Here is a 22,636-nt window from a genome sequence, read left to right on the forward strand (position 1 = left end):
CTTAGCATTACCTGATATCACTGGTACAATGCCAGTCACATGGAAGTATGCAGTTGAATGCAACTTCTACTACCATTATAGTCTTTATCACCATGATTGGGCTTCATCTGAATATTTCAGTGTAGCAGTGAATTGGGAGGGGAGTCCCATGAAGGGTTGCAAAAGTAAACATTCTGGTCACTCCAGGTGCTACTACTGAATGTGGTAGAATGGTGAGAGTGTATATTAATAATTCAACCAACTAATGTTGAGATAAGAGAGATCTATGGGCTGAATCCAGGGGTTAATGTGAAACACAAGTATTGCTGGTAATCTGAGGAAGCAGTAGCAGATGTAGAACATGAGGTTGACTCTGTGGTTCAAAATTCTGAGGGGAAGGTGAGATGTCTTTACTGCCCAGTCCCACTCAGTATGGACAACAAGAGGCAATGAGGCCCCACTTTATAAGCCATTGCCCTTGTCATTTCCAGAAGAAAGTCTACACTCTATCGCATGGCACCACAGACTGCCTTTCATCCCCGCTTTTTGCCTCAATTGCTACCCTTTCATTATTCCCTTCCAGTCACCTTGAACCCACTGCTCCAGTTCAGCTACACTTTCATATCCAAATAACAACAATAGCAACAATAACACTATTTAATAGTAATGACAGTACTGCTGCTTCTTTCATAGTGTTTACCCTGTGCCTGGCACTGTGCGAAGAGCTTCATGTATACTAACTCATTTAATCTTCACAAGTACCCTATGAGATAGGTAGTATTTTAATCCCCATTGTATAGATGAATAAACTGCAGCACAGAGATGTTAAGTAACTTTCCTAAAGTCACACAGCTAGAGTGTCAACTATTCCATGCCTCTGACTTAGAATGCTCTGTTCCTTTTGCTTGAATTCCCTTCCCTTTCTCCCTTTACCTAAGTCCTTCAAACCTCACCTTGGATGTCACCTACTTTGAGAAGCTTCTTTACTGCATTTGCTTCTCTATCCCCTCCCCACTGCTTTAGTTTGAGTTAAGAATTTCTCTTATAAACTATGATTTAGAAAAGAGTTGAGCCCCCTTCTTTTGGAGAGAATCACTTCCCACAAGAGATAGACTTTCCCAGAGGTATCTTTAGAAAGAGGGTTCCTGCATGTAGCAGTGAACCAAGGGACGACTGTCCAGCTTGTTCGGGAAACTCTTCCCTTGATCACTTGAAGAAATACTCACCACCCTGAGTGAAAGGGGTGGGTAAGGACACACACTCTGGTTGCCCCTCTCTTTGGATCATTCTTACTAATTGGAATTCTAATCACCTACTTTGTAAGAAAAATATTAGGAGGCCACTCTACCCCTAGATGGTTGCCTTAGATTTTTTCCCCAAAATTATAGTTTCTTAAATATTTCCTAATAGGATTTTTAGGGCTTAACCTCAGTTTTCTAATTATTATATTTATAAATTATGGTTATGAATTTTACTGCTCAAAACCACTGCTAACTAAACATTTGCTCCAGTATGTCTTTAATGGACATCTTTAAAAGATCCAGGGATTATTCATCCATGTATTAATTCAATATTTTATTAAGTGCCTTAGCAGGTGCCAAGCACTATGGGGATACAGATGGAATAACATGGGTACACTCTCAAGGAGCTCATGGTCTTAAGAGAGAAAGGGCAGAAATTCTACACATACTAAACGGGACTCAGTGAGCAAGACAGCTGTTTTTATTGTTGCATTATCTACAATATAGCCACATTTAACATTTATTGTAACACCTAATCATTGTTAACGAATCCATTTTAAAAGTAATAACCAATGTTCTTCCTTACAAACAAAATTTTTCCAATTTCTTTTACTCATGAAAAATTGAAATGATCATTCCTCTCTAGTAGTTAGGAGGGGGAAAAAATACCCAGCTAAGGTAGTCATCTTATATTTTAACCCTGGCAGAGGATGTAAATGTGAAATAGGTGATATTTATTGATTTCACAGTATTGCTTGAAAATTGAAGATTATCTTTCAAATTTGTGCAAAGTCATCACCCTTCAGTCACTTAGAAAATTTTATTCTCAGAGTCACTGCTTTGTTAAAAGCTTAGAGGACTGAGACGTATGTAAACTGCTAGGACAGATTATACAATGTCAAGATACACTCCGAGGAAGTCAGTGATTTCCATCAATCAAATGTGTGCCCGGAAAGGTTCTTGGATGATTGCACCCCAGGGTGCTGTCCAGGATCCACATCAAATACCGACATACTGACACATGGGTTAAGTCAGGCCCTACACCTGACCAGTCAACATAAAGGAATTGCATTTTAGAGACCAAAAGTTCTAGTGCAGGAAGGATTTAGAGAATATTATCAACACAAGTGGAAGAAACGAGACCTCTGAGGTCTAAAGGAAGGGGCTGACCTGGCAAATACACAAATAGTATCGAGAAACCAAATCCTTGTGAAGCTGTACCAGGACCAAAATAAATATTAACACAATGTTTAATTGGAATCCACTGAAACTTTCCAAACTGGATGCAATGATAAAAAGTCCAAAGACTCATAACTTGTCCAGCCACTAAACTACAGTACAGGAAAAAAATTATCCTAAACCTCAGCAAACAGAAAAGCTGAGAGGAATAATAGATGTTTTAATCCAGCCAAGAGTTCATACTTTATTTCTAAGCATCAATTCCAGCATTTCCTGATGGATGGGAAATTTAATGTGCTAAGATACAATAAAAGGTAGGAGTTGATAGTCAATAGAATATATTCAGGCAATGCTTTTTTTTTATTGCTTAAAAGGATCATCAAGGATAGACTTAAGTATACAGTTTTTTACTGTTCTCTTAAAAACAGCTTCATTGATATATTTAAAGAAGAATTTTCCAAGGAACTAATCAACATTATTGAAACAGCGAAGTCATGAAAGGAAATGAAAATGGCAAAATGACCTTGGAACAGGCAAAGATGTCGGGGCAATCTGAAGGAGTAGGTTTGCTGGTGATCATGGGCATAAAGACAGTGTAGGAGGTAAAACTGCAGTTTGGTAGGAAAAAAAAAAAGGCAGAAGATAAACAGGATTGGAAAGGGCCAACACGGTCAAAGGCGGGTATCTGTGTTTTGCTTTTTTTCCCCCAATAAGCTGGAGGGAAGGAGACGTCAGGCATACAGAGAAAAGGGACACGATGCTAACTGTGGGAATTCACATGGGAAGATCTCCCATGGGAGGCCTCCCCATGGAGAGGTAGAGCACCTACACTCTGTATCTTCCAAGCCCTGTCCCACACCCCGGCTGGGACACATCTGATTGTTTGTTCTACTATTTATTTGGACTCTTCTGTCCACTGCCTATATGGTAGCCGACCATAACAAAACTATTTACTACACATGGTTATATTTCTACACTTTATCCACTGAGGCAAGGGTCATACAGTTTATTTCCTTTACCTCTCTTACAATGGGTTAAAATACGTTGATAATTAAGGTAATAAACAAAGCTCCTCACTATTAAAAATGGTTGCATTCCTATGCTTTAAAAAATGTGCCTTTAATTATATTGCCTTAAATTTCTGATCATAAAACTCCCCAAAACCAAAAACGGTCCAATGCCTCTGTCACTAACATGCAATTACAATTGACCCTTGAACAACACAGGTTTGAACTGTGTGGGTACATTTACACATGTTGCACCTGTATTTTCATTTTACAGATCTTTCAATTAACTAAGTGTGGGGAAAAGTTTGTGTTCAATTAGAGATCACAATATGTAGAATCTAAAGAACTAAGGTTTGAGTCCTGATTCTATCCAAACTTTCAGCTTTCTGCCCTTGGGTGAGTCATTTATCAAAAATTCCTTTTTTTGTTTCGTTTTGAGGCAGAGATAGCGGTCCTCAGATTTTCAACTGCGAGAGGGGTGGGTGGCCCTCACCCCCATGTTGTTCAAGGATCAACTGTACTTATTTTCTCTTAGTAAGTCAACTAAGCTAATGAAACTAGAAAGAATCGTTTAAACTTTTCAAGATTCTATAAGCAATGTGGCTATCTGGTGTTCATGAGCTAAATCACTCTTTGGGGGAATGTTTACTACTATGTTTTTTTGTGTGTGTGGTACACGGGCCTCTCACTGTTGTGGCCTCTCCCGTTGCGGAACACAGGCTCCGGACGCACAGGCTCTGCGGCCATGGCTCACAGGCCCAGCCACTCCGCGGCATGTGGGATCTTCCCGGACCGGGGTGCAAACCCGTGTCCCCTGCATCGGCAGGCAGACTCTCAACCACTGCACCACCAGGGAAGCCCTGGGGGAATGTTTAGAAGCCCAAACCTCCAAAAACATGCCATATGATGTTCTTTCTTTAGCCTTTCCTCCAAATTTAAATAAAATCATACATAAAGTTAACGGGAATATTAGTTTTTCAAATCACAAAGAGAGTTGACAATGACTGCATTTTCCTCCAAATATACTTTTTAATTTAACTACAATATTTCTAAAATCCTGTGTAGATGAATTTTATTTTTTAGTCTTGATCTTCAAAATCATAGCTTCTTCTAAAAGTGTGTGAAGTGCTATTGTCTCTTTGGCAATCACATTACTTATGCAAAGTGAATTGATATGGACTTTGCTACAGGTATCAAGATTAGATTCATTTCACTCAGGGTGCTAATTCCAGCATCACATTCTCCCCTGGAATACAGATTTTCTTTGCTAATATTATCTTTGTGTTAGAAATGTAAATTATTGGTCAGTAGAATGTACACAATGCACGTCTGTGTTGCCAAATTTCCCTGTTGTTTGGTTTTCCTTTAAACCTTTTTTATGGGGGGTATCCTTTATGAGCTACACAGTACTTATTTTTATGCACAAAGTATTATATCGAAGCCACTTAAAAAATATGACTTAAGGATTCTTCCTTATGTTATTTAATTTGCAACCTGCTATGGTCTGAATGTATCTCCCCAAAATTCATATGTTGAAATCCTAATCCCCACACATGGTGGTATTAGGAGGTGGAGCCTTTGGGAGGTGATTAGGTCGTGAGGGTGGAGCCCTTGTGAATGGGATTAGAGCCCTTCTAAAAGAGACCTCCACAGAGCTCCCCAGGCCCCTCCATCAGTGAGGACATTGTGCTGGCTGTGAACCAGGAAGGGGACCTCACCAGAATGTGACCGTGCTGGCCCTTAATCTTGGGCTTTCCAGCTTCCAAAACTGTGAGAAGTAAATTTTTGTTGTTTATAAGCCACCCAGTCTGTGATATTTTGCTATAGCACCCTGAATAGACTAAGACATGATCTTAAGTGTGAGGGTACCACTAACTCGATTATTGAGAAAGCCTCCACCATAACCTTCTTCACCTTTGTTTAAATGATTAAAGAAGTCTAAGTTATCCAATGAGTTTAAAATAAAGATTAGCAAGGTAACCATTATTGTCAGAAGGAACTAAAAAAGAATTACCCATCTTATTTCTTTCTCTGCTCTACACCTATCTGAAAATTCCCATTGTCAACAAGAATTTTAAAAAAGCAAAAACCAAAAGCCTTGATTTCCAGTATTTTCAAAACAATGTATTTTCACTTTGCTCTTTTTATTAATATAAAGAAGGTTATGTTCAGGCATAGTCTTGCAAAAGTGACTAGTAATTTTAGGAGGTGTTGCTAACATTTCCTTTAAATTTTATGTGTGTTCAGATTATGAAGAGGAGAAAGACCCTACCCTAATGTTGTCAAGAGTATCAAGTGTAACCATTGTTCCCAGTACATCACCACAAAAGGTCATGATTAATTTGGGGTTTCAAATATATTCACAGTACAAATCTCTGGGCAGAACACGTAAGGTACTAATTATATCATGAAACCTGGCTGGGAAGTGGGACATTGGTTTTCGCTCTCCTGCCTGAATCCTAAACTAGCTCTCTAGTCCCTAACACAACCTTGAAGAGAAAGAAGAGACCCCTGAAAATAACTGAACTGTCCCCTCACACCCCCTCCCCGGTTCTGCGGGATAGAGAATCTGAAACAGAACTTCACATTGGTTTAGAGCACAGCGCTTCAAATTTTAGCAGCATCAGGATCTCGTAGAGGGTTAATTATAACACAGATTACCAGGCCTCACTCCCAGAGTTTTTGATGCAAAGTTCTGGAGTGGGGCCCAGAGAGTTTGCATTTGTATTAAGTCCCAGCTAATGCCGATCAAGGGGCCACACTTTGAGAACCCTTGGTTTAGAATTGTAGACAAGTGGTAGATCTCCCACTCCTGAATTTGTCAACCTGCTATGGTAAATTGGGGACAGGTTGTGGACAGTTTTGAATGTCAGAGTCAGGAGGTTTTTGAAGACCTAAGAGATTCATCAACGACAATTTCCCACAATTCCTAGCATTCTTGTAAAACTGAAATTAGGCATCACCTGTGAAATGCGATGACATCCTCTGGAGTCAGGGCCCTGTCTCATCTCTCACAGGACCTGATCTAAACCTCCCCGCTCTCCCTGCCACATCTCACTTCCCATCAGAGGTAAAAGTGTCTCTGACTTCACCAGAAAATAGGGACCTTCTGTCATTCTCTGCTTCCCCCTCCGCTACCATTACCTAAATCTATCCATAAACCTTTCTTCTCCAGTCTTTCCGGTGCCCTGCCTCTTCTCCACACCCCAACACTGCATGGGTACCTGATATCACCGTTCTCGATTTTTCAAACCATCCACTGTTGATCTGTACCTTTCAATGGCTCCTTCTCTTCAGGCCACAAACATGCTCAAGTCTCTCAAAAAGAATAATAACCAAATCCTTCCTCCGCCCGGCCTTCCCTGCTGGCCACCACTGGATGTCCTTCAGTTCACAGCCTAATGGCTGGAAGAGCAGTCTGTATTTTCGACGTCTACTGGCTTCCCTCCTCACTCTGCTGCCACCTACAATCTGTCCTCAAGGCTCCACTGAAATTGCTCACTGAGCTCCACGCCACCTTCCTCTTGCCTTTTTTTTTCTTTCTTTCTTTTTTTTTTTTTTTTTGCGGTACGCGGGCCTCTCACCACTGTGGCCTCTCCCGTTGCAGAGCACAGGCTCCGGACGCGCAGGCTCAGCGGTCATGGCTCACGGGCCCAGCCGCTCCGCGGCATATGGGATCTTCCCGGACCGGGTCACGAACCCGTGTCCCCTGCATCGGCAGGCGGACCCTCAACCACTGCGCCACCAGGGAAGCCCCTCTTGCCTTTTCGATCTGGGTACTCCTCCTCATGATGCAGCATCATCAGCTCCAAGGTTACACCCTTGTCATCTTCCATCCACAGTCTATTCATAGTTTTCTCCCTTGGAGTAAATGACTAACTATGGGCTGATCACTGTCATAGCTGTAGTTTTAACTCCACTCTTGCCCCTGAGCTGCTGTTTTTGCAATTACCTTTGAGAAAGTTTCAGCTGATTTTCTACCCCAACTGAAGCCTGCTCCTCCTCCTCTATTTCCTGTCTCAGTCACTGGCGCCACCGTTCTTTCACTCAGATGCCAAGGAAGAAACATCAGGATCGCCACTGACTCCCCCGTCAAGTCAGTTGGTCATTACGTGTGCTTGATCTTCTCTCTCAGACTTGTGTTCTCCTGCACAAGCTCACTGTTTCTGCCACTACCAACATCATGGCTCTCACCGGGATGATCTAACTAGCCTTGTAACTGGATTTCCTATCTCTAGGCTTAGTATGGCTGGTGTGGAAAAGGACATGTTAGGGGGTCACAAAAACCTAGGTTCAAATCCCAGTTTCCCCACTTTCTCACTGAGCACAGCAGGCATGTTATTTAAGCTCTCTCATGTCTTTTTCCTCTATAAAATGGAATAAGACTATCTACTCATAACTTTACCGTGAGGACTTTGTGGACTAATGTATGTAACACTGTATGTAACATTTAGCACGATGCCTAGCACACACTATGACCTCAATAAATGTTGGTCCCTCCTCCCCGACCCCTCCAAGTCATCTTCCATCGAAAACTCCCTAAAATTAAATTTTGATTCATTCATAAAGTGAGGTGTTACTGTTTATAAAATAAATCTACACAATCAAGTATACACTGATCTTTCCAGCCTCACTGCATGTCATTTCCTAACTGGATACCTACTTTCAGCCATTTAGGTGAAAACGGCTGCACATTTGTTGATCCAGCTCCCAGGAATGCAACCTGGTCCATGGTTTGCCAGGTAAACTACCCCAATGAAGTTTCTGCTTCAGTGGGAAGCCTTCCCTGTCTGTGGTTTAAAGATGAAACTTGGTGGGGGGAGGGCAATGTAATGTGTTTTAATCCCCTCTCCCTTCATGCTATCCTCACTAGAATTTGCAAAATTAGCAACCTGTTTGGAATTCATTTTTTTCATCTTTCCTCCTCATTCTGGTGGTCTCTCTCATAGCATTTTCTAGAAATCTCTATTAGTACTTATTTCACCTGAACCAACCACTCACTGCTCCCCCTTTTCCAGATGTTTCCACCATGCCCTCCGTGTCTCATTCCATAGTAAAGTCATGTGCCTCCATTCTCAGCCTTCTCACTGAAAACTCCCTTGACTGCCTGTCTCAAACCCATCACCTCCCGTGCCGTTTCCTCAAGTAGAAGCTGTTCATCACGGCGTATTCTGTTTCACAACAGTGAGACAGACAGTCAGCTTCTTACTTGCTCTCCAGGGCTGTTTCATGGCTCTTCAGCCCTCCAGGAAAAAGTCCTGCTTCTTTTAAGCTCAGGCCACTTGTCTGTACCACCTTTTACCTCTTTTGATCTCTCTTCCTAATTCACTGAAGACTTTAGCACCTGGGTCACCATCTTCTTCTCTATTCTTATTTTGCCATTATTATCCTAGCCCACTTCAAAGCACACAGCATACTAGAACCCTGACCTTTTATTTCCATGACTACCTCATCTCCAGAGAACTACAACTTCACTGGACTTCAGCTACAGACATGACCACATCCTGGACCCTTTTTTTTTTAATCACTTGGAATTATTTCAGTTGTGAAATATTAAATCCAAACATCCCGTTTTCTAACAATTTACTAATTCTAACAATTTCTAAAAATTTACTAATTCTCTTACCCAATTACTGTCTTCATAATGTTCTTTGATCTTATAGGGCCTTCCAACCCCCCTAATCCCTTTACTTTCTTTTTTTTTCAAATTTATTTATTTTTGGCTGTGTTGGGTCTTTGTTGCTGTGCGTGGGCTTTCTCTAGTTGCGGCGAGCAGGGGCTACTGTTCACTGCAGTGCGTGGGCTTCTCATTGCGGTGCCTTCTCTTGTTGCGGAGCACGGGCTCTAGGCACGTGGGCTTCAGTAGTTGTGGCGCACGGGTTTAGTTGCTCCGCGGCATGTGGGATCTTTCCAAACCAGGGCTTGAACCCATGTCTCCTGCATTGGCAGGCGGATTCTTAACCACTGCACCACCAGGGAAGTACTACTTTCTTTCTCTTTTCATTTCCTTCCTGCTCCAGCTTAGAATCCTTAGTCTAACATCAAACACTGTCTTGTCCACATCTCCAAATCCTATATTCTGTTGTCCTTCCATCATATTATGGCAAAGCTCCAGCCCAGGGTCCAACCAACTGTCCATCTCATCCCTGTCCATATTTGTGCTGCCAAGCTCTCTCAGAGGAAGTCAGCCCTGAAGACTGATGCCACTAAAACATCCTGGTCTCCAACCCAACTGGGTCCTCCACACTGCCCGAGTCCACCTTTGTTTCCCTCATCAGCCCTTTCTGTTCTCTTCTGTGACCAGCTGAAACCTGCTGCCCTCAGCACCTCCCTTCTGCTCCCTTCAGCACTTCCCACTCAGAATACTTCATCTCCTACCTCACTGAGAAAATAGAATCAATCAAGAGTTCTCTCTGCTTTCATCCACCAAACCTACACACCTGTGTATATTTGCCCCCATCCTTTCCTGTTCCTCTGTTACACCAGAAAAAGGTGTCACTGCTCAGATGTAAAACTCACCCCCTGCCTATGCTATGCATCCCATTCACTCCAACATTTTTGGGATCCTCTCTCTGCCTTATGCTTACAGGTTTTTTTCTACTCTTTTTCTTTACTGGCTCTTCCACAACAGCAATATCCTCAAGAGTCTCTACAGTCTTAAAAAAAAAAAAAAAAAAAGGAAAGAATAGAAAGAAGAAAAAAAACCCTCTCTCCCTGTAGCCAACCTTCTGGATTTTTCTTCAGCACTTCCTGTTTTCCTCTCACTTCTTACCTCCTTAATCTGTGTTCCACTCTCAACGCACTCCAATGGGACTGTACTTGCCATGGGCACCAGTCAAGTTGCTAAATACAAGGGACACATGACAGTCTCGATGCTACTTCTCTCAAGAATTTGTTACTGTTGATCACTCCCTCCCTCCTCTTTTGCCTTCTTAGTTTTATTATAGAAAATTTCAAACATATTTAGAAATAGAATATCCAACTTCAATATTTCTCAATACATGGCTCATCCTATTCATCTATAACCACAAGCTCTCCCCTTCCCAAAAGATTATTGTGAAGCAAATCCCTGACATCATGTAACTTCTTCTGTAAATATTTCTGTGTACCTCCTTAAAGGTCAAACCACTTAAAATGATCACAATATCATTATGACACCTAAAATAATAATTCATATTTATCAACAAATATTCAGTCCATGTTCACATTTCCCTAAAAGCCTTCTAATTTTTTAATGGGCTGTTTGCTTGAATCAAGATCTTATACAGGATCCATATTGTGAGACTGGTTGAAATGTCTCAAGTTTTGTTTTGTTCTATTTTGTTTTGGCATATAGCTTCCACCCTATTTCTTTCTTTTTCCTTGAAAAAAATTTTTGGTTTTGTTGCTGAAATGAAATCAGTTGTCTTACAGATTTCCCCAGTCTGGATTTGGCTGATTGCATCCCTGTGGTATTATTTAACATTTTGCATCTGTATCTCCTATTGCCTCTAAATTCAGAGATCTGGTAGACTGATAAGATTCAGATTTGATCTGGGGGACAAGCCTACTTCAAAGGTGGTATTGTATACTTCCATAATTATGAAGGTGGTTTCTATTTTTAAGACGTTATCAGCAATAACCATTGCTTAGATCATTAGTGGTTGCAAAATGATAATATTCAAATCCTATCATTTCTTCTTCCCATAATAGCTGGAATATGTCTATAAAGAAAAACTACTCCCATCAACTATTTAGTAACCCTGCAATACAAATCACAGAAAAGACAGAACAAATCTTTGACTCTTTCAGAATGACTGATTCTTTCCTTTAGTTATTAGTGTTTTGTTTTGTTTTTTGAAATAAATTATTTATTTTTGGCTGCATTGGGTCTTCGTTGTTGGGTATTTGTTGCTGCACGCAGGCTTTCTCTAGTTGCAGTGAGCAGGGGTTACTCTTTGTTGTGGTGCATGGGCTTCTCATTGCAGTGGCTTCTTTTGTTGCAGAGCTCAGGCTCTAGGCACGCAGGCTCAGTAGTTGTGGCTCACAGGCTCTAGAGCGTAGCCTCAGTAGTTGTGGTGCATGGGCTTAGTTGCTCCACAGCAAGTGGGATCTTCCCGGACCAGGTTTTGAACCCCATGTTCCCTGCATTTGCAGGCGGATTCTCAACCACTGCGCCATCAGGGAAGTCCCTAGTTATGAGTTTTTAAAATAATCAGTTGGCCTCCCTGATATTCTCCAAAGATGACCAATGAGGTTTTATTTTTCTTTTTTCAGTATCATTATGAACTCAATCTATTCCTTATAGACAGTAAAAGCTTATTCAGCTTGGCTTCCAAACTCTTTGACAAGAAATTCATAGCGTTTGCTAGCTTCCTTGTTTTCTATTATGATGAAATATTCCAAGCTCATTTTCTACATTTCCTGCTCCAGATCTAGAATCAGTAATTTCTTCCAGGATCTCTGGTTTCTTTTAGTGGAACTGGTATTTAGATAGCACAATCTGGACCCCAGGATTCGTCATTTGTTTCTAAACCTTTTTGGTAGATAGAGCTGTGAATATGTATTCTTTTGGATTTAGAGGTAACACACACCATGAGTTCTTACTGATAGGTCCAACTCAAATTTAGGATTATGACAGAGTTTTTACCTAACTTTGTGTATTTGCATCTCCTTTCAACCCTGCTAATATGAATTCTCAATGACATCAACTCTCACAAACATCGATATCAAGATACAAATGCAACAGTATAAGAGACAGTAACAATATGACCATCAGCAATATGAGTACTGGAAGTAGTTAAAGATTTTTGAGGGGAGTCCTTTTTATCCTTAAAAGATATCTCGTTTGGAATGTATAGTCAAAAATGCAGGGTTTTGAAGTCATTTAGAATTGTCTCACACTGTAAGGTTCTGCATCCAATCTGAGCCACACTAAAGCTGATTTCATGTTACTTCAATGAAAAAGAACCAATTGTAAAACTTATTTTGTTTTATAACTATGTAAAATATTTACATAGTTCCCAAACCAAACTGCCAAGGTATATTCAAAGAAGTATGGCTGTTCATTTCAGCCTCCAGTCTCTAAGTAATAATTTTTGTGTGTGTGTGGTTCATCTTTCCAACTTTTAAAAATGTATATGTATATGTAGATATTTAATTTAGGGGAGGAGGCAAGATAGCAGAATAGAAGGACTTGAGTTCAACTCCTCTCACGAAAACACCAAAATCACAGTTGACTGCTGAAGAGCCATCAACAAAAAAGACTTGAACCTACCAAAAAAGATGTTCTACACATAAAGCCAAGGAAGAAGCCACAGTGAAATACTAGGAGGGGTGCTTTCACAGTATAATCAAATCTCATACCTGCCAGGTGGGCAATCCACAAACTGGAAAATAATTATATGGCAGAGGTTCTCCCACAGGATTGAGAGTTCTGAGCCCCATGTCAGGCTCCCCAGCCTGTGGGTCTGGCATCGGGAGGAGGAGCCCCCAGTGCATTTGGCTTTGAAGGCCAGCAGGGCTTGAGTGCAGGAGCTCCACAGGACTGGGGAAAACAGACACTCTACTCTTGGAAGGCACACACAAGGTTTCATGTGCACTGGGACCCAGGACAAAGTAGTGCCTTCATAGGAGCCTGGGCCAGACCTACCTGTGGGTCTTAGAGGGTCTATTGGGGAGGCGGGGATCAACTGTGGCTCACTGGGGGGGCAATGACACTGGTGGCGGAAGCCCCGGGGAAAATTCATCTTCATGAGCTCTCCCGGGGGTCACCATTTTGGCACCATGACCTGTCCCCACCCAGCAGCCTGCAGGCTCCAGTGTAGGGATGCCTCAGGCCAAACAACCAACAGGGTGAGTACACAGCTCCATCCATCAGCAGACAGGCTGCCTAAAGTTGTCCTGAGCCAAAAGCCACCTATAAACACACCCCTTGACATGGCCCTGCCCCTGTCACCAGAGTGACAAGACTCAGCTCCACCTACCAGTGAGTAGGCACCAGGCCTTCCCACCAGGAAGCCTGCACAAGCCCCTGGACCAATCTCACCCACCAGGGGGCAGACACCAGAAGCAAGAAGAACTAAAACCCTGCAGCCTGAGGAACAGAGACCACAAACACAAGAAGTTAGGCACAATGAGACGGCAGAGAAATATGTTCCAGATGAATGAACAAGATAAAGAAGAACAACTAAATGAAGTGGAGATAGGCAACTACCTGAAAAAGAATTCAGAGTAATGATAGTAAAGATGATCCAAGATCTTGGAAAAAGAATGGAGGCACAGGCCAAGAGAACACAAGAAATGTTTAATAAAGAGCTGGAAGCTTTAAAGAGCAAACAGAGATACAATGACCAAAATGAAAGATACACTAGAAGGAATCAATAGCAGAATAAATGAGGAAGAAGAACGAATAAGTGAGCTGGAAGACAGATCGGTGGAAATCACTGCTGCAAAACAGAATAAAGAAAAAAGACTTAAAAGAAATGAGGAAAGTCTAAGAGACCTCTGGGGCAACATTAGATGCACCAATATTTGCATTATAGGGGGCCCGAAAGGAGAGGAGAGAAAAGACCTGAGAAAATATTTGGAGAGATAATAGCTGAAAACTTCCCTAACACGGAAAAGGAAACAGTCACCCAAGTCCAAAAAGTGCAGAGAGTCCCAGACAGGATAAACGCAAGGAGGAACACACTGAGACAAACAGTAATCAAACTGACAAAAATTAAAGACAAAGAAAAAATATTAAAAGCAACAAGGGAAAAGCGACAAATAACATACAAGGGACCTCCCATAAGGTTATTAGCTGATTTCTCAGCAGAAACTCTGCAGGCCAGAAGGGAGTGGCAAAATATATTTAAAGTGATGAAAGGGAGCTTCCCTGGCGGTGCAGTGGTTAAGAATTTGCCTGCTGATGCATGGGACATGGGTTTGAGCCCTCGTCCGGGAAGATCCCACATGCCGCGGAGCAACTAAGCCCGTTCGCCACAACTACTGAGCCTGCATGCCACAACTACTGAAGCCTGCTTGCCTAGAGCCCATGCTCCGCAACAGGAGAAGCCACTGCAATAAGAAGCCTGCGCACCACAATGAAGGGTAGCCCCCGCTCGCTGCAACTAGAGAAAGCCTGCGTGCAGCAACGACGACCCAATGCAGCCAAAAAAAAAATAAAGTGATGTGAAAAACCTACAAGCAAGAATACTCTACCCATCAAAGCTCTCACTCAGATTTAACAGAGAAATCAACAGCTTCACAGACAAGCAAAAGCTAACAGAATTCAGCACAACCAGACCAGCTTTGCAACAGATGCTAAAAGAACTTCTCTAGGCAGAAAAGAAAAGGCCATAACTAGAAACAAGAAAATTATGAACAGGAAAGCTCACCGGTAAGGGCAAATATACAGTAAAAGTAGGAAATCATCCTCAAACAAATATGATATCAAAACCAGCAATCATGAGAAGAGAAAACAAATGTGGGATATTGGAAATGCATTTGAAATTAAGAGACCAGCTACTTAAAACAAACTTGTATATACATAGACTGCTATATCAAAACCTCATGGTAACCACAAACCAAAAATCTACAATCGATACACACACACGAAAAAAGAAAAAGCAATCCAAACACAACAATAGTCATCAAATCACAAAAGAGAACAAAAGAGGAAGGGAAGAAAAAAGACCTACAAAAACAAATCCAAAACAATTAACAAAATGGCAATAAGAACATACATATCGATAATTACCTTAAACATAAACGAATAAGTGCTCCAACCAAAATACATAGACTGGCTGAATGGATACAAAAACAAGACCCATATATATGCTGTCTATAAGAGACTCACTTCAGATCTAGGGACACATAGAGAGTGAAAGTGAGGGGATGGAAAAAGGTATTCCATGTAAATGAAAATCAAAAGAAAGCTAGAGTAGCAATACTCATATTAGACAAACTAGACTTTAAAATACAGACGTTACAAGAGACAAAGAAGGATACTACATAATGATCGAGTGATCAATACAAGAAGAAGATATAACAATTGTAAATTGTAAATACATATGCACCCAACATTAGACCACCTCAATATAGAAGCCAAATGCTAACAGCCATAAAAGGGAAAATCGAGAGAGTAAGACAATAATACTGGGGGACTTTAACTCCCCACTTACATCAATGGACAGATCATCCAGACACAAAATCAATAAGGAAACACAGGCCTTAAATGCCACATTAGACCAGATGGACTTGATATTTATAGAGCATTCCATGCAAAAGCAGAATACACATTCTTCCAAGTGCACGTGGAATATTCTCTTTGATAGATCAAATGCTGGGCCATAAAGAAAGCCTTGATAAATTTAAGAAAACTGAAATCATATCAAGCATCTTTTCTGACTGCAATGCTGTGAGATTAGAAATCAACTACAAGAAAAAAAACTGTGAAAACCATAAACACGTGTAGGCTAAACAATATGCTACTAAACAACCACTGGATCACTGAAGAAATCAAAGAGGAAATTTTTTAAAATACCTAGAGACAAATGACAATGAAAACACAACAATCCAAAACTTATGGGATGTGGCAAAAGCAATTCTCAAAAGGGAAGTTTGTAGCAATACAATCTTACCTCAGGAAACAAGAAAACTCCCAAATAAACAATCTAACCTTACACCTAAAGCAACTAGAAAAAGAAGAATAAGCAAAACCCAAAGTTAGAAGAAGGAAAGAAATCATAAACATCAGAGCAGAAACAAATTAAATAGAGACAAAGAAAACAACAGAAAAGATCAGTGAAACTAAAAGCTGGTTCTTTGAAGAGATAAACAGAATTGACAAACCTTTAGCCAGAATCATCAAGAAAAAAAGAGGGCTCAAATCAATGACATTAGAAATGAAAAAGGAGAAGTTACAGCTGACATCACAAATACAAAGGATCATAAAAGACTACTACAAGCAACTATATGCCAATAAAATGTACAACCTAGAAGAAATGGGCAAATTCTTAGAAAGATACAATCTCCCAAACTGAACCAAGAATAGAAAGTATGAATAGACCAATCACAAGCACTGAAATTGAAACTGTGATTAAAAAACTCCCACCAACCAAAACTCCAGGACCAGATGGCTTCACAGGTGAATTCTATCAAACATTTAGAGAAGAGTTAACACCTATACTTCTGAAACTATTCCAAAATATTGCAGGGGAAGGAACACTCCCAAACTCATTCTATGAGGTATCACCCTGATACCAAAACCAGATAAAGATATCACAAAAAAAGAGACTTATAGGCCAATATCACTAATGAACATGGATGCAAAAATCCTCAACAAAATATTACTAGCAAACCAAATCCAACAAACATTAAAAGGATCATACACCATAATCAAGTGGGATTTATCCCAGGGGTGCAAGGATTTTTCAATATCTGCAAATCAATCAGTGTGATGCACCACATTAACAAACTGAAGAATAAAAACCATATGATCATCTCAATGGAAGCAGAAAATGGTTTTGACAAAATTCGGCACCCATTTACGATAAAAAGTCTCCAGAAAGTGGGCATAGAGGGAACCTACCTCAACATAATAAAGGCCGTATATGACAAAACCCACAGGTAACATCATACTCAATGGTGAAAAGCTGAAAGCATTTCCTCTAAGATCAGGAACAAGACAAGAATGTTCACTCTTACCACTTTTATTCAACATGGCTTTGGAAGTCCTCTAACCACAGCAATCAGAGAAGAAAAAGTAGTAAAAGGAATCCAAGTTTGAAAAGAAGTAAAACTGTCACCATTTGCAGATGACGTGATACTATATACAGAAAATCCTAAAGATGCTACCAGAGAACTACTAGAGCTCATAAACAAACTTGGTAAAGTTGCAGGATACAAAATTAATACACGGAAATCTCTTGCATTTCTATACACTAACAACAAAAGATCAGAAAGAGAAATTAAGGAAACAATCCCATTTACCACTGCATCAAAAAGAATAAAATACCTAGGAATAAACCTACGTAAGGAGGCAAAAGACCTGTACTTTGAAAACTATAAGATGCTGATGAAAGAAACTGGAGACGATACAAACAGATGGAAAGTTATACCAAGTTCTTGGATGGGAAGACTCAATATTGTCAAAATGACTACACTATCCAAGGCAATCTATAGATTCAATGCAATCCCTATTAAATTACCAATGGCATTTTTCATAGAACTAGAACAAAACTTTTTAAATTTGTATGGAAACCCGTAAGACCCTGAATAGGCAAAGCAATCCTGAGAAAGAAAAACGGAGCTGGAGGAATCAGGCTCCCTGACTTCACATTATACTACAAAGCTACAGCCATCAAAGCAGTATGGTACTGGCACAAAAACAGATATACAGATAAGTGGAACAGGATAGAAAGCCTAGAAATAAACCCATGCATCTATAGTCAATTAATCTACGACAAAGGAGGCAAGAATATACAATGGAGAATAGACAGTCTCTTCAATAAGTGGTGCTGGGAAAACTGGACAGCTACGTGCAGAAGAATGAAATTAGCACACTCCCTAATACTGTACACAAAAATAAACACAAGATGGATTAAAGACCTAAATGTAAGATTGCACACTATAAAACTCTTAGAGGAAAACACAGGCAGAACACTCTGACATAAATCTCAGCAATATCTTTCTGGATCCACCAGAACATATTTCTCTGCCGTCTCATTGTGCCTAATGAAAATAAAAACAAAAATAAACAAATGGGACCTAATGAAACTTAAAAGCTTTTGCATAGCAAAGGAAACCACAAACGAAACAAAAAGATAACCCACAGAATGGGAGAAAATATTTGCAAACGAAGTGACCAACAAGGGATTAATCTCCAAAATATACAAATAGCTCATGCAGCTCAATATCAAAAAGAAAAACCAATCAACGCAATCAAGAAGTGGGCAGAAGGTCAAAATAGACATTTCTCCAAAGAAGACATACAGATGCCCAAAAAGCACATGCAAAGATGCTCAACTTTGCTAATTATCAGAGAAATGCAAATCAAAACTACAATGAGGTATCACCTCACACCGGTCAGAATGGCCATCATCAAAGTCTACAGACAATAAATGCTGGTGAGGATGTGGAGAAAAGGGAACCCTCCTACACTGTTGGTGGGAATATAAATTGGTAAAACCATTATGGAGTACAGTATGGAGGCTCCTTAAAAAACAAAAACTAGAATTACCATATGATCTAGCAATCCCACTCATGGGCATATATCCAGAGAAAACCATAATTCGAATAGAAACATGCACCCCAATGTTCACTGCAGCACTATTTACAGCAGCGAAGACATGGAGGCAGTCTAAATGTCCATCAACAGAAGAATGGATAAAGAAGATGTGGTACATATATATACAATGGAATATTAGCCACAAAAAAGAGTGAAATAATGCCGTTTGCAGCAACATAGGTGGACCCAGAGATTATTATACTAAGTGAAGTCAGAGAAATACAAATATCATATGATATCACTTATGTGGAATCTAAAAAAATGATACAAATGAACTTATTTACTAAACAGAAACAGACTCACAGAGTTCAAAAACAAATTTATGGTTACCAAAGGGGAAAGGTCGGGGGAGGGATAAATCAGGAGACTGGGATTAATGTGTACACACTACTTTATATAAAATAATCAACAAGGACCTACTGTATAGCCCAGCTCAATATTCTGTAATAACCCATATGGGAAAAGAATCTGAAAATGAACTGAATCACTTTGCTGTATACCTGAAACTAACAAAACATTGTAAATCAACTATAAAATTAAATTTTAAAAATATATAAGTAAATATTAAATGGTGACAACACACTATTTACGTTTCTCATTTAAAAATATAGTGACCTTTATATTCTAGAGATCACTTCATAATAACCGTATGGACATCTTCATTTCTTTTCTACATCTGAATAGTACTCCTTCATGTGGCTGTATCATACTTTCGATTTGTCCAGTATCCTACTGATGGACTTTTGGGGTTTTTCCAATGTTTTGCTATTCAAGGTAGTCTTTGAACAAATATCCCTCTGCATAAGTCTTTTTCTTATTTATTGCTAGTACATCTTTGGCATAGAATCCTAGAAGCGGGAATTGCTCTGTCAATGAGCAAATATGCATTCATTATTTTTAGATATTGCCAAATTCCCCTCCATTAGCATTGTATCATTTGCATTTCCAATGACAATGTATTAGAATGGTTGTTTCCTTTCGGTCTCCTCACAGAGTATGTTATCTTTTGGATTTGTGTCAGTCCCATAGTTGAGGTTTCTCAGCTTGGTCTGAGTTTGAATTTCTAAGTGTGGTTGTTTTTCATACAGTTAACATTCAATTCTCTCATTTTGACACAGTCCTCTCCATTAATACCCAGGAAGCCCTATATGCAAACAATTCTAATTTTTTTCCTATTTCTTGGGTTGTTACTTTTTAATCTTTTTTTCTACCTCCATTTCTCCTGTTTATTTCCTAAATATTTCTCTTTCTCTGCATTGTGTTTTAGCATTTCTTTTAAAGTCCACTCCTTGGACTTAATAATCGTTCTGATTGCAACTAGGTCCATATGAGCAGCCCAAAGCGCTCCCTCTGCTTCTGTCCCAATTATCAAACTGCGTAGTGAAGGTTGTGAATTGTGCCTCCCAGCCACCTTAAATATGACCTGTACATCACTCCTCAGCAACATGCACCTCCTTGGGTGTTCTCCACAGCAATGAATGCCATTACAGATCTCCAGTTGCCCCAGTCTTAAACCTGGGTTTCTTCCTGCTGACTCCCTCTCTCACCTTCCTTGTAACAAATCAGTCACCAGTTTCTGTGGCTTTTACCTCATAAATGATTCTCAAATCCATCTACATCTCTCCATTCCAAACTACTGATCTAAGCCACTGTCATTTCTTCCCTGGACTCCTGCACCTTCCCTTCCAGGTAGCTTTTCCTAGTTTTTCTTGCTCCCAAACATGGTCAGAATTACTTGTGAAAGCACAAATAGGATGGTGCCATTTACTAGCTTAAAAACCATCAAAAACTCAAAAATAACCCAAAACCAAGAAACCCAAGTCCCAAGTCCTGTATTTCCATAGGTACAGATGCATGTGAGTAAGTACTGCAATGCTCTGGACACTCAACACTAAACTGATAGCAGAGAGTACCTGGGATGGAAGGCAATGAAGGCGATGTCAGGGGCAGGCTTAGTATTGGTGAAGGAGGACTTGTTTTATCATTATTTGCATTGTTTGAATTTTTACAATTAGAGTGTTCTCCAGTATTACTTATATATGTTAAAATAGATAAAACGGACTGAGAAAGTGAGGCTTAACTAGCTCTGAGGCAGGTCGGGTTCACCAGAAGGTTGTACAAATTCCTAATGCCAGGTCTCCTGGAAGAGACTAAAGGTTCCCTACAACTACTCCCAGGAGACAAAATTGTCCTCTTCCCCCATGTATTACCTGGGAATGTAACTCAAGATTTTCTTACCTTTGTGGTCCACAGTTTGACGGTCCAGTCGAACGACGACGTGACAAACAGGTGTGAAAAGTCGATTGGGCCCACTGCCATGTGGCAGTTAATTCCTGTCACTGGCCCTTGGTGGCCTTCGAAGACTTCCCCAATACCTGCTTTGCTACACAAAGACCACACAAGAGCAGTTTCAGTGCCCTTCGCAAAGCACTGATTACTTTACAAAAACCAGGCTTGTTTCTGCGTGATTTCTTCTCCATAATTTAGCACAGCCATAAACCATCAGAGATGAAACCACTTTCAGTTACCCTGAGAGAAATAAATGCTAAACTACTCTTAGTGACTAAAAAGACAATATGGGGTGATACCATCTTTTTAATCTTCAGAAGTTAATATCAAATTTTTATCATTTAATCCTTTTTCAGGAGTGCCTCAAAGCCCATCACTGTGGTTGCAGCTGCTTTGATGCAGAACACATACAGCCGGTCCTCTATAACTGCAGACGCGGAGCCCGTGATATGGAGGTCTGACTGTATTGCTCCGTTTTATAGAAGGGACTTGAGCATCCTCGGATTTTGGTACCTGCAAGGGCTTCTGGAACCAATTCCTCGTGGATTCAGATACCAGGGGACGACTGTACACTCAGATCTCAAAGCTTTCATATTTATAATAAGATGATTCTACTCTTGTGGTGACTTTGACACAACTCCCATTTTAACTCCTTTCGGGGAGCCTATTGGCTATAAAACTCCATATATCCTTGAATACATGCATTTACCCTTTTGAGAAAAAGTTCTTAAACTAAGCTGACATACCTGAAAATGTTTGTGGAAAGCCTTGTCACCACAATATAATAGGCAAAATAACTTAAATGTCATATGGAGAAAATGATGTTTTCACTGAAAGCAGAAGAGTAATTTACAAATCTGCTAAATGTAAATTCCGTAAGGGCTGGTGCCTTGTTTAGCATGCAGTAAGTGCTCAATGAACATTTGTTGAACAAAACAGCAAAGAAAGAGGCGAACTTACGCCTTTTTCCCCAACAGGAGCACATTTGAGAAATGGCGATACAGCTTGAAAGTTATCCGCAGACATATGTCGTTTATTTAACTAAGCTGGGATTGTTCCCAGCCCCTATTATCCCACAACAGTCTACACACAATCACACCCAATTAGAAAATATACCAAAATGCTGTATTTTGAAAATTCACGTACACAAGGTTATAAATATGACAAATACAGAGGGATTGTGGAATCCGTATATTATGTCACAAAGAGTGAGAATGTATTAAGTTATTAAAGAATGTAGGCTTCTGGAGCACCAGTAAATGTCAGTGTGCTAAGGAATATTTGAAATCACGAGCCAAGTGCTGCAGCATGTGTTCCATGTAACAGGCGCTCAAAAATTATGCCTGGTGAAACTGCTAACAGCAGTTCCACACGTGATCATTTACATTTGTCCTAGAGAACATGAGGAACTGATCTTTGAAGTGGCCCCTGGTGAGACTCCATTTGCTCTTAACAGCATCCTGAAAGGGTTTATAGGGTGCAAAGCAAAGAACTTATTTAATTTATGGAAGTGGATTTGCACCTTTCCCGTGTTAGGTGAAACACAGAAATTTCGCACCTCTCCCCTGTAGCCCTATGTGACCCACTTAAGATCATTATGAAGCCCAGTGCCTACGACTTTACAACTCTATTGAGATCTGTATTTTATATTTCAGATAGATGGACCAATGTAAAAAGCAAAATCAAGC

General features: G+C 40.2%; 1 protein-coding gene across 4 annotated transcripts in view; it reads right to left on the reverse strand.

Annotated features, from left to right (window-relative positions):
- DYNC1I1 (dynein cytoplasmic 1 intermediate chain 1) overlaps window positions 1–22,636 on the reverse strand; it is a 338,242-nt gene that overhangs the window by 52,659 nt on the left and 262,947 nt on the right. For all 4 annotated transcript variants that reach the window (XM_065884069.1, XM_065884071.1, XM_065884070.1 and 1 more), the window contains one exon: window positions 20,898–21,042. In XM_065884069.1, the coding sequence (XP_065740141.1) occupies window positions 20,898–21,042 (145 nt within the window). The remainder of the gene's footprint in view (window positions 1–20,897; window positions 21,043–22,636) is intronic.

This window comes from Phocoena phocoena, chromosome 9 (assembly GCF_963924675.1).
Source record: "Phocoena phocoena chromosome 9, mPhoPho1.1, whole genome shotgun sequence".
In the NCBI taxonomy this organism is placed as follows: Eukaryota; Metazoa; Chordata; class Mammalia; order Artiodactyla; family Phocoenidae; genus Phocoena; species Phocoena phocoena.